The sequence below is a fragment of the Hetaerina americana genome, unplaced genomic scaffold (genome assembly GCF_022747635.1).
Source record: "Hetaerina americana unplaced genomic scaffold, ioHetAmer1.1.p SCAF_9, whole genome shotgun sequence".
NCBI lineage: Eukaryota > Metazoa > Arthropoda > Insecta > Odonata > Calopterygidae > Hetaerina > Hetaerina americana.
In genome coordinates this window covers 20,889,334-20,901,958 of record NW_027287538.1, presented here as the reverse complement: position 1 = coordinate 20,901,958, position 12,625 = coordinate 20,889,334, and the positions used below count along the sequence as shown (strand labels likewise).

The following is a 12,625-nucleotide window of genomic DNA, read 5'->3' as shown; positions in this document are numbered from 1 at the left end:
AGCTTAGAGGTGGTTTCAAGAAAGATTAGTTCGTAATGAACGAGGGCGAATTGGACAAAGCCACATAAATAGGCAAGTGTTAAATAAGCCTTCTTAAGCTGTTTTTGGTCGCGTTTGGAGAAAGGATGAGTGTCGAACCATCCAAGAAGATAATATAGACACAAGAGAAGACAAAAGTAATGGTTTTAAGGAAGAAAAGAAGGTTCTATATACATATATATATATATATATATATATATATATATATATATATACTCCCCGGACCTAATAATAATAATAATTTATATATATATATATATATATATATATATATATATTTTTTTTTTTTAAGGCAATCTATCTGTTAAGGTAGGTTTTTGGATGGACACAACTACAAAACAAATATTTTATTACTCCTAACAAAACACAAAATCCATCATCCTACTCTATATCAGGTCCCTCTTCATCTCTGAGTACTTTCTTCCTCCCTTCATCCCGTCCAACATCCCTATCCTGTTCCTTCCCTTTCCTCTTTTGCCCAACATTCTACCCTCTATCACAGTCTTCAACATCCCACTGCCGGTCAACACCCCATTCATCCACTTTTCCTGCCTCCTTGGGATTACTCCCAACAAACCCCTCTCTTCGCCCACCATACCAAGTACTTACTCATTTGTTTTCCTCTCTGTCCATTTCACCATCTACATTCTTCTCCACACCCACATTTCAAAAGCCTCCAATCTAAGTCTATCCTACTGCTTCAATGACCACGTTTCCGCACCGTACATAGCTACGCTCCATATCAAAGTTTATACGAGTCTTTTCTTAACATCCTTACTCAAAGTCCCTGTCATCAACTCCCTCCTCCTTGTGAAAGCCTCTTTGCCTAGCGCAATTCTTCTCCTTACGTCCCTACTACTTTGACCCTGTTGGTCCAAAACATTACCGAGATACGTAAACTGTTCTACCTGCTCTAGTTTTTGCCCTCCTATTTTAATGTTAAACTTGGTCTTTATCTTTCTAGAAAATCGCATAACCTTTGTTTTATTAATATTGATTCTCATCCCATACCTGTCGCACTGAATTTCCAATTCACTCAGCAATGCTTGCAGCCCCTTGGCTGACTGACAAACTAAAGCTTGGTCATCAGCAAACCTAACTGATTTTACGAATTCCCCGCCCACTTTCATCTCTACCTCGAGTTCTTCCCATGCCTCTTTGATCATTTCCTCTGCATACAGGTTGAACAGCAAACGGTGATAATGGGCAACCATGCCTTACACCCCTTCCTAACACTGCCCATCCTGACTCCCCGTTTCCCACCCGCACCTGAGCAGTCTGAGACATGTACAGGTTGCGGATTAGCCTCCTTTCCCTCCAATCTATTCCTATTTTCTGCAATATACTCATTAGTTTTTCCCAATTCAATCTATCAAACGCTTTTTCGAAATCTACGAAACAGGCAAATACCTCCTGGTTTTGTTCTATATTCCTCTCGATTAATAATCTCATTACTGCTATGGCATCACGCGTGCCTCTCCCCTTCCTAAACCCAAACTGATCATCCCCTAAGTAATCATTTGCCCTACTCTCTATCCTTTTGTATATGCGAACAACTTAAGCTGCGTGGGATATCAAACTTATTGTCCTATAGTCCTCACATGACGTGGCCTTTACCTTTTTCGGAATAGGAACTAAAACTGATCTCACAAAGTCTTCCGGCCAGATTCCCTCCTCATAAATACTACGGATCAGCCCATATAGCCTCTTCCTCCCACATTTTCTTAGCATTTTAAAAGTTCCACGGGAATGTTATCCACACCCACGGCCTTATTAAGTTTCATCTCTCTTAATGCCCTTTCTATCTCATTGTCTTTAATGCCTGGACCTAAGCTATCTTCCTCTACGTCATATTCTTTTTCAATGTCTAACTTTGTTGGTCTAAGTTCTTTACTATACAGTTCTTCGATATACTCCTTCCATCTCTCTTGGATCTTTCCTGCGTCAACTATTACCTTACCCGCCTTATCTCTAACTGTTAGCATAGCTCTTCCTTTCTTACTTCCCGATAACGATTTAACTTTGCTGTACAGCGCACCGATTTCACCCTTCCTCTGCAGACTTTCCATATCCTCGCACTGCGTCTTCCACCATGCTTCTTTTGCTTTATTTGTTGCCCGCCTCAATTTATTGTTCAATTCTTTGTACTTCATTTTGCTTAATTCTGTATTCATATTCTTCCATTTTCGCCGCTCATCCATCTTTGTAATCATCTCATCCGTGATCCATGGTTTCCTAGTCCTTTTAGCGTTAACGGTTCCAATAGTGTCTTTTGCGGCTTTAGACAACCCTTTCTTGATCATTTCCCATTTTTCTTCGATAGTACTAAGCCTTTTACAATCCTCCATGATTTTCTCCACCGCCTGTTTGTATTCCTTCCTTTTCAACCCATTGAATGCTTCTACATTCCATTTTCTAACTAGCCGCCCCTGCCTTATCTTTTTGAAACGTTCGCTACATTTCATAACAACTAAATTGTTATCTGAGTCCGCGTCCGCTCCCGGGAAGCTGCGGGAATTTATCACACTGTTCCTAAACCTGTGTCTAACCAGGATATAATCTAGCTGATATCTTCCTGAGTCACCTGGCATTTTCCATGTATACCTTCGTCTTTTGTGGTGTCTAAACCAAGTGTTGGTGATGACTAACCCCTGTCTCCTGCAGAACTCAACTGCTTTCTCCCCGCGGTCATTCGTCGTGCCTGAACCGTAGTCCCCCGCCTCATCATCATGTCTTCCTTCGCCTACCGTCGCATTCCAATTCCCAGCAGGAACACACGCGATTATGTCCTCTAACTGATCGTTTATCCTATCGACCTCTTCTTCCTTATGGTTGCTCGGTGGCATGTGTGCCTGAAAAATGACCAACTTCTTCGATCCTGCTCTTATCTGTATTAGCACTAATCTATCCGTTACCTGCTCTATGTTGACTACGTTTCTTCCTACCTCTTTATTTAATACTATGGCAACCCCTCGTTGGCTCTCGTCCCCGCCGCTGTATATTATTCTATAATTATCACTCCAGTATTCCCCGCTACCTTTCCATCTCACCTCGCATAGACCTAAAATATCTATATTTCCCCTTTCCATCTCTCGCTTAACATTCTCCAATTTCCCTATCCTCATCATTGTCCTAACATTCCACGTTCCTATTCTAACTAATGTGGTCTTCTTCTCCTGCGTCTTCTGTCCTACTGCTGCTGGTTTTCCCTTGCAAGGGTTCCGTGGGATGACGACCGCGGAAGCCTTGCCTCCCCCGCTGCCGGGCACGACACCCGGCCGATTGGGCCGAGCCCCGTAGTTGCCAGGACTCAAAATATCTCTATTGTCCATCATATTTTCCTTGGGAACGATAATTGAGGTGGTTTCCCGTTGCCTTCCTCAATAGTGTTTTTCACGTGACACCATCACTTACTGGCCGCCCCACTGGGGTCAGACGCCATTGCAGCCGCCTCACTGAGGAACAGACGCTGCGTGGACTACCTTTCGTCTGGCTCATAACCTTCGACCTATCTGGCATGGAAAACCCTACCAAGAGCAATAATTATTACTCCCACCAGCACAGCTCTCGGGGTCATCGGAACGCACAAGCCCTTCCACCACATCAAGGTTGTAGTCCGGGGAGGGATATATATATATATATATATATATATATATATATATATATATATATATATATATATATATATATATTTATATAAAATACGGATGTAGATTTTTAGAGTATAGAGACACAAAGAAAGGACACTCACAATATGTTATTTGAAGTTTCGACAGCTCGGCTGTCGTCTTCAGAAATTTCGATTCTGAAGACGACAGCCGAGCTGTCGAAACGTCAAATAACATCTTGTGAGTGTCCTTTCTTTGCGTCTTTATATTCTAAAAATATACATCTGTGTTTTTACATATTTGTGCGTCGCTGAAGAGCTCATTTGTTTTCTTCTCTGTCCATTTCACCTTCTTCATTCTTCTCCACACCCACATTTCAAAAGCCTCCAGTCTATGTCTATCCTCTTGCTTCAGTGACCATGTTTCCACGCCATACATAACTATGATTAATATAATTTACTTGGCTGCAATTAATATATGTACATATGAATATACATGAATGAATGCGGACATAAATATATTTTTTCACGAAAACTATCCCGGTATATTCTAAATATCCTGCCTTTAGGGTTCCTTGAGGTCTTTAAGATGCGACTAAATGGTCCATTTCGCAGGCGCCTGTGTTTTCAGAACTCAGTAGCTTATTTTTTTAATCTTTAACTTGACCAAAACCGATTACGTCGCCATCAAAATCAACAAATTCACTCCATTGCCTTACAAGCGAACAGACTATGATATGTAATAGACGTCTCTCTATTGGGTGAATTGTTGATTACGCAATAATGGCATTTCCCAGAACGCGCACGCTTGGGTGCATATCACAGACGATTGATTTGCCATTTGCGCCAAAAATTAAAGTCAAACTGTTTTTGCAACCGGAAAAACTCACGTTTTTTTCTTTACGGAATCCCAGGTCGTCTATTTAATAAAAAAGTCCAATTGATCTAAAATGTTAAAGGGATCACCGACCCCGAAGCATTCCTCGCGAAAGATTATTCCTCCGAAATTCGGGTAGGCGTGTTCTAAGGTGCGTGACGAAGAACAAAACGGTTTTTTCCCCATTTCATTCAAGGGCATTTGGAAAAAGAATGAGATGGGCGATGAGAAAATTAAACATGGAAGTCCCACGGTGGTTGAATCATTCGTGAAGACGCACGTGATGAAGTGACCTCCCTCACACGACGAGCGTCTTACAGGACCTCGATGTATGCATAAAAAAATATTATAAAAACGCCATCGGTCACGACAAAAAAGTTCCTTGCCCTCTTCCCATCCCCAAAGCACCACATTGAGTGGGTTGGGGGGTTGCCACAGGCCTCGCGGCAAGCTCAAGGTTATTGGAAAGGAAAAAAAAAATAGAATAAGGTTGGAAAGGGAGGGCCTCACGCATATCTACCTTCTTTTTTTCTTCTCTAATTTAAAAAAGAAGAAATAAATCCGACGCCCACGCAGTACGTGGTAAAAAAAATCAAATCCACAGAAGAGGAAGAGGTGGAAAGACTTTTTCTTCGAGTTCTCCCTTTTAATCTTTTTCTATTTAATAAGTTTCACGCCCGGACGCGCGTTGGGGTCATTGTTGCGTCACGGTCGGAATACGAAACGAACTCCCGTGCTCGTCGCGTTGGATACGCGACGGGGTTTACGTCATGAACTCGCAACAATCACCGGGCATGCACCGTATGGAAAAATTAACGAATCCTTCATAAGCAGAAGAGACGACTATTATATTGAAAGAACACCTGACGTTGCAAACAAGGAAGCAGTTCGTACGGAGTCAAGCGCACTCTACGGATCAGGGTATATGTACGTACATGGGACATAAGAAAAGTAGAAAGGGTGAAGAATAAATGGAACCTTCGAAAGATGGTGCTGAAGAGGAGGAAACTGAAGATAAAATGGACGGAACAAACTAGGAACAAGTAATTGGTATTTAAGCAGAGCAGAAGAGCAATGGACCATATGGATAGAGAACTTTACGGCAAAGAATAAGAACTATAAACGGATTGGATTTTTCAGTTTTAAAGGTTTTTATTTCCGTATTTTTAGAGTAAAGAGTTCAAGATATATATAAACCATATGTAAACATAACAAAAACAACACGGAAACCCCGTTATAGGATAAAAATCCTCTTCGGGGTATGGATTGGATACACACATACCGAATATATATGGTATCCTTCATGCTACAGCTTGAGTGTGTGGCAGGGGGTGACTACACACCAGACTACCTTTGATACAAAATACTTACCCTCTCTTTCGCACAACGTTATTCTGATCCCTTAATTGTTTATGGGAAAAATAATCTCGCATATCTATCTGTTCTACAATTACTCTAGTTTCTGATGATGACGTTCAACGTCGAAACCTGGGTCGTGTGTTTTTTAAATAAAGTGTGTGGAATTACAAAGTCAATTATTTCATTACATTTCAATACTCTAGTTTCATTTACATGATCTCTCTTACCGTAGTACGATGGGCTAATAATACTCGTAGATTTCCAACATCATCGCTTAAAAGACATCTACTTTCACTTTATACAATAGGTTTACTCTATAATTTAAAACTTCGCTCAATTGAGTGATTCCCAACCTAGTTTATCCTAGTTAGGAACATTATGGAAGGGAACATTCCAGTAAATGGGGAAGTGTAGGTAAGAAATAAATTAAGGAGGAAGTAAACCAGAGAGAAGGTATCAGACAGGGGTGGGAAGATATTAGACATTCGGATAATTATTATTAGACATTATTTAGAGTTTAGTCTCAATTTTATATTCGGAAAGTCCGAGTTGTAGTCAGCGATGGTTTTCTACTCTTGCGGTCACGGATTGTGCAATTGGAGGCCTTAGTCACCACTCACTTTATGCATTTATTCAATCTTTTCCCTATAATTAAAGGAGGAACAGAGGCAAAGTTTTTATGAAAAGTTTTCTGCCAAGTCGTGCCAAAATAAACGTATAAAGAGCCAAGAATGATAATACTATTAAATGTATCATTTGTTGCGATTCCTTTTGAACAATGGCCAACGGTAACAATGAACACGCTGTTGTAAATAACGGCTTTAACGGAAAGGAGAGCGTTTCAAATAATCTAACCACAACAATGCCTCGTTTGCAAAGACGCGTACCCATTATTGTAAACAATTGTTGGGGTTTTTTCATCGATGGTGACATCAACAAGTAATTTTCGTGATTTGATAAATTCCATTCCTACATGAAATACGCCCCCCTTGGATATAGGTCAAAATTATAATCGAGTCACGCGGAGAGCTTAAGAAAAAATACAGAAATACAACCAAGGATGCAACTACTGGCAAAACTGGGTTGAATAGAAATGTACTTAAATGAAAGCTAGAAAGTTCCGAGCAAAAAAGCATGGTCAAACGATATTGGAAATACAGAATAACGATAGATTCTCCCAGCTGAATAATGTCTGCTACTCATACCCTGTTCGATGCTGACACAACTTAGTAGGCAACCCTATCCTTTTGGAGAGCGCGTGCTTTCCATAGGATACTAGTGTCAATTGTGCGCCTGACTAGGAGATCATCTTATCTCGCATTAGTACGATGCCTCCCTTCGACTCAGGAGAAATTTACCGAATCCATGCGAAATATCATTTGCAGAATGCAAATAACCAATGGCGGGAAATGAAAATTGAATTCTTTTTAAACTCACACGGTTTTCGGTAAACTCATAATCGTCCATTACTGTTGGAATCATAGGAAACTATAATTACAAGGTTCTTAGCAATATCTGATTAAAAATCACTAGAGACATCTAAATTAGTCAAATAAATCAGTAAAAAGGCGGAAGATCATATCCTTAACTTCCAATTCCTTGAAAGACACCCGCAGAGCTCAGATAAAGATCAATGGTCTGTGGCAGGGAGTGAAAGGCACAAAGGCGTATGGTAGAGAATCATGTGAATGTGTAAAAGATAAAAAAGGAAAGATTCCTAACCTCTACATCAACATAATACCCCGCAAGCCGCCGCAAGGGCGTGTGGCAGGGGGTGTTAGGTCACCAACCGTAAAAAGGAACAATACCACATGCAAAACAACAACGTGGAAAATTACACACACACACTCATGCAAAAATCCCTTCATCCAACACTCATGCAGACACATATACCCCAAACCAACAAAAAACTGCACCCCAGGATGCAGCACGAAAGCCATCCAATAACACGCAAGCCATCCTACAACACGCAAGCCAGGACACAACAAGCAAGAATGTGAAACACCACCACCACATGAACATGCACCACAAAACACTCTACCTCCGAGGAGACTGTGAAAGGCAGGGAATGCGACCCAACGTTGCAGGTATCAGGGATTTCCCTCCGCGGAGAGGGACGAGGGATTGAAAGGGAGACTTATAAACAGATGAACAGAACACTAATGAGGTCATTCGGAAAGAATGGGTTATTATAACAAACACACGAGGTTAGTGGAAGAGCATGCATTTAAGTAGAACTAATTATTCTCTAGACGCTGAGGGTGGCAAATGGAATTTTTGCCATCTATAACCTGAAGGGAGCTATACCATAAAAAACGAATTGTTCGCGTGGATATCCTATTCCACTTTCACCCTTCTCCATGCCTTTCAAACTATTTGCCTGAAACACATACCATAAAACTTTGAACTCGTTAAATGATTTTCTAGAGAATACTTGGAATGAATTTAGAATTATCGCTCGAGACATGAACAGTTCTTAAACCAATTCAGAACCAGGACTCATGGCGTGACTTTAACGCGCGACAATTCTCCTGCTTTAAAGTGATATGCAAAAGTTGAATATTTGCTGTGTTTCTCTTCACGAATATCATTTGATCGATTTTCTTCCCCGATCTCTGGATAAGAGGGAATTTTTGACAGGTTTTTTTTTCTGGAAACTTCCGACCTAAAAATCCTGAAATACTAAAGGACCCCTCGTGGACTTCTGGAGCATTATGGAGGGGTATTATGTAGATGTAGATGGACCAATTCAGTTATAAATCCAATCGTTGCGATTTTCTCTTTGAGAACTTTGTATGAGTCTAATGCGTGGCACAGGAAAACTAACTGTGGTCCCAGTGGGACTTTTCCTTATGTTCATTAAAAATATTTTTAAAGCAGCTGGATGCATTTGCCTTCTTATGTCATGTTCAATACTGATTCCCCGCTTGCCCTTATAAGTGTGAATTACAGACGTATTTAGTTCTTAGTTCGGTTCTGTGTCCAACCTAAACCGTACCTTCCATTCCAATCCCATGGCGATAGAGGGAGATACTTCGACGATAGTGGTGGAACATTGACAGAACGTTCGTAGTTTCAGAAGAAAAAAAAAACTCATGATATCCATGACCTGCCTCCTCTGAGAACAATTGTAAGGAGGTTAAAAATTAAACTAAGGGAGATAGATTCCAGGACAGATAGGTACATATACTCATTCTTTTCCCCGAACAATCAGAAATCATTATAGTGAGAAACCGAAGTCACTTTAGAAATATTAAAAACATTGAATTTTCAAGTCGGAGGAAAGTTAAACACTGCAAAGCTGTTAGGTATACTTTCAGGTACATGTGTATCTAAGATGTAGTTTGAGTGTTTACATGTGTGTGGGGTGTAAGTGTTCTTGCATGAATGTATGCCATGTTTATTTTTTGTGGATGTATGATTTTGTGGTTTTTGCATGCGGTTTTTGATTCTTTTCTAAAATACGGGTGGTGTCCTAACACCCCCCGCCACACGCCCTTGCGGCGGTTTGCGGGGTATTAAGTAGATGCAGAAGTAGTCTTTGAGATAGCTGCCATTCGAAGGCCATATTGTGTGAATATTAACCTAACGCCTAAACACTTGTTCGAATATACCTACCCTAAGTCTTCTAGCCTCAACAATGACGGTATTGTGACGCCCCAACATCGAGAAATGTCGACACTTGTGTAGAATCAACAATAGAGAATTGCCCAGGCTGTGACGTCACGGAGTTGGCATTGTCGGCGGGCGTGTGGCGACTTCGAGCCTGTTTTTGTAGAAAAAGAGCGAGGTAGCCGATTGGTTACAGTGTTCGAAAACTGACCAGGGGTGGGCTTGCGTTCAATTCCCTCTTTATTTCGGACGCTTCCATCCTCACCTTAGTTGACTGGTTTTCCGGGTTGGTACCTGAAGTGCGATAAACCGAACAGTGGCTAAGGGCAAGGCAGTAGAGACGCGTAGAGTCCCTATATACCATTTTTAAGTTCAGGATTCCAAACGTGAGGGCGGATGGTTCTATGTTTGAGAAGTGGACTAGCTATGACCTCACCGAACAAAAACCCAACTACGGTTAGATTACTGCGGTGAACATCATCAGCACATGCAAAAGACCTGCAGAATAAAGAATGACCATTGAAATAAACATGGGGACCATTTTCAAAATTCAGAAATCATTCCTTTTCTTATTAGACCACAAACATCCGCCTGTCAATCCTTTTCCTTCCTCCTATCACGACTGGAGTCGAAAAGCTTTTTGTCGAAGAGCATAGGGAGTCATCTACATCTACATAATACCCCGCAAGCCGCCGCAAGGGCGTGTGGCGGGGGGTGTTAGGTCACCAACCGTAAAAAGGAACAATACCACATGCAAAACAACAACGTGGAAAATTACAATATGTGTCATACAAAATTCAGATGGCAAAAATGCACTTTTAAAAAAATAATAAAAAAACTGTGAGGTGATTTGTGAGGTATTCATCATCTAGATGGTACCCTTCAAGTCACCGCCAGAGTGTCCGGCAGGGGATGATTAATTAGCATGCCCCGCTTGACAGCGAGATAATGGTCTTGCCTGCCAACCAAGATGTCGCGGCTTCAATTCCCGCCTAGGTGGGTTTTCCCTTCATCTAGGCTAAGGGTGTCCGTAATTGTCTTCTAAGTATTGCTCAGAGGTTAGGTGGAAGACTATAAAATCTCAATATCTCCAAAAAATGTTCGATTAATAAATAAATTTAACAGCAGGAATACAACATTAACTTTTTTCTTAATGTTTAGTTACAATAAACACACAAAATAATTCCAAGAACAGAAGTAATTTTAACTACAGGTACAATGTAGTAACCTTGTATCGAAGGGTGATATACTTCGGTATACATAAGAGACCAGCTGCAAGTAGCGAGGGGAGACAAAATATAAAGGTTGCATGAAATGATGACAACACTAAGCTAATTAGAATGGTTGTGAATATGGTCTCCCTGCCACATACCCTATCAGTGGCTTTTTCAGTTCTCTGAAGAACAATACTAATTTCTCTCCCTTTGCGCGGTCCCTTTTAACTTATTCTAATCCCTTATTGTTTGTTGGAAAAATAACATCTTCAATTAACGAAGGTAAGTCAAGAAATAAGTCGCAAACGACGGGAAGACAAACTCAACAGCTGTTACGAAGAAAATTTCATTAAAAACACTTGGAACATCCACCTTACAGTCCACCGACTTAGTCCCCAGTGATTTTCATCAGTTCGGGCCCCTATAAAAAAATCATTTGGGAGGCCTTGGCATTGGCTAAGACAGCAAACAGAAGACTCCTTTGTTTTCGGCTATCAAGGACTTGTAATAAAGAGATGGGATAATCTTTCTTAATGTACAACAGGGTGAATATGTAGAAAAGCGAAATAAATTTCAGGAATTTTATTATTATTGCCTCTTTCCAGTTTAGCCAGTTATTTATTGAATTACCCTCGAACCTGGACGAGATATTCGCTAAATTTCACACGAGATAAGTTATTTCCAAATTGACGCAATTCTTACACATCACAAACAAATCTTGAGAGTTGATAATCTACAAATGGTTCCCGGGGACAAATTTAAAGCGAAAGGGCATCCCCACACACGGCCTTACCTGAAGGGCAGAAGCATGAAGTGCGTGTCTGGTTCCAGCGACTGCCCGCAGGCCGGGCACGTACTCCCGAGCCCGAAGCAGAAAACCTTCGGGCCGCAGTGCTGAAAGCACAAGATGCCGGGATCGGTGTCCATCCCGTTTCTCCGTCCTCCACCCTCACCCGTTATGGTCACCGAAACTCGGCCCCAGTCCGATGACTCAACCGCGAGAAACCTTGAGAATCCCTCGTCTCTCTCACTCTTTCTTAAGTCCCGACTGTAATGACAAACACGTGGGGGGAGTAACCCGCCGATCACCCTTTCTACTTCTTCTCCCTCAAGGGAAAAAAGAACACACACACGATCTAAACTGACAGGCTGCTGCTGCACTTATGTGATGACCATATTTAAATGCTTGACATTAAAACAAAAAAATAAACACGATGAACAAATGAGACGCGAATGCGAACTTGTTCACGGCTTAAAGTCTCCTCACCAAACTGAACGTCAAGATCTCTCTATCCCAGTAAACCTGGTCATGCCGTGCATGAACACGGCACGACTGTTCCTTTTTCCGTGATCCCAGTCACCACCTCTCATTCACTCTCCTCCTTTCTCCCTCCCAACCCTCTATTGGGGTTAGCCTCCCACGAACACCACCGCCACCTCCTCGGTGGAGTTGAAATCGCGAGATTTCCCCTTCCGGACACGCCATCGGTGGGCAGAGAGGGAAGTGGAGACTCCTGAACTGTAAAAATGTTATTCAACCAGGGAGCAAGTGCAGGTAGTGTGCAAATACGCCGGTGGGGACTCTGCCGAAGGGAATAAGGAGTGCTGACATCTACTGAAAATCCATCTAACCACTTGCAGCCTTTAGATAAAAGAGACTGACGGCGGGGATTTTCGGAATTGAATGAAATAAATAAATGTATTATCCTCTCTATTCCGGTTATTTGTAATATGGATCTTTGGCTGTCGTGTACTAAAAGTACAGGCGAATAAATTACCTCGGGGAATATCCAACTGGTCAATAAATCTAACGATGCGCGGTTGTGAATCTAACCGTGTCTCTACAGCAGTGTCGCCAACCCCGGTGGCGGCGAGGTAACGCCTCGGTTGCAATTCAAAGGGTCGCGGGTAAAATTC

The 12,625-nt window shown here is 41.6% G+C and overlaps 1 protein-coding gene across 1 annotated transcript in view; it reads right to left on the bottom strand.

Moving 5' to 3' along the window:
* Nucleotides 1-12,173, bottom strand: part of LOC139698860 (MKRN2 opposite strand protein) — a 35,235-nt gene extending 23,062 nt beyond the window's left edge. The window contains exon 1 of the mRNA XM_071597798.1: nucleotides 11,502-12,173. Within this exon, the coding sequence (XP_071453899.1) occupies nucleotides 11,502-11,635 (134 nt within the window). The 5' untranslated portion in view covers nucleotides 11,636-12,173. The remainder of the gene's footprint in view (nucleotides 1-11,501) is intronic.
* Nucleotides 12,174-12,625: the final 452 nt, after the last annotated feature.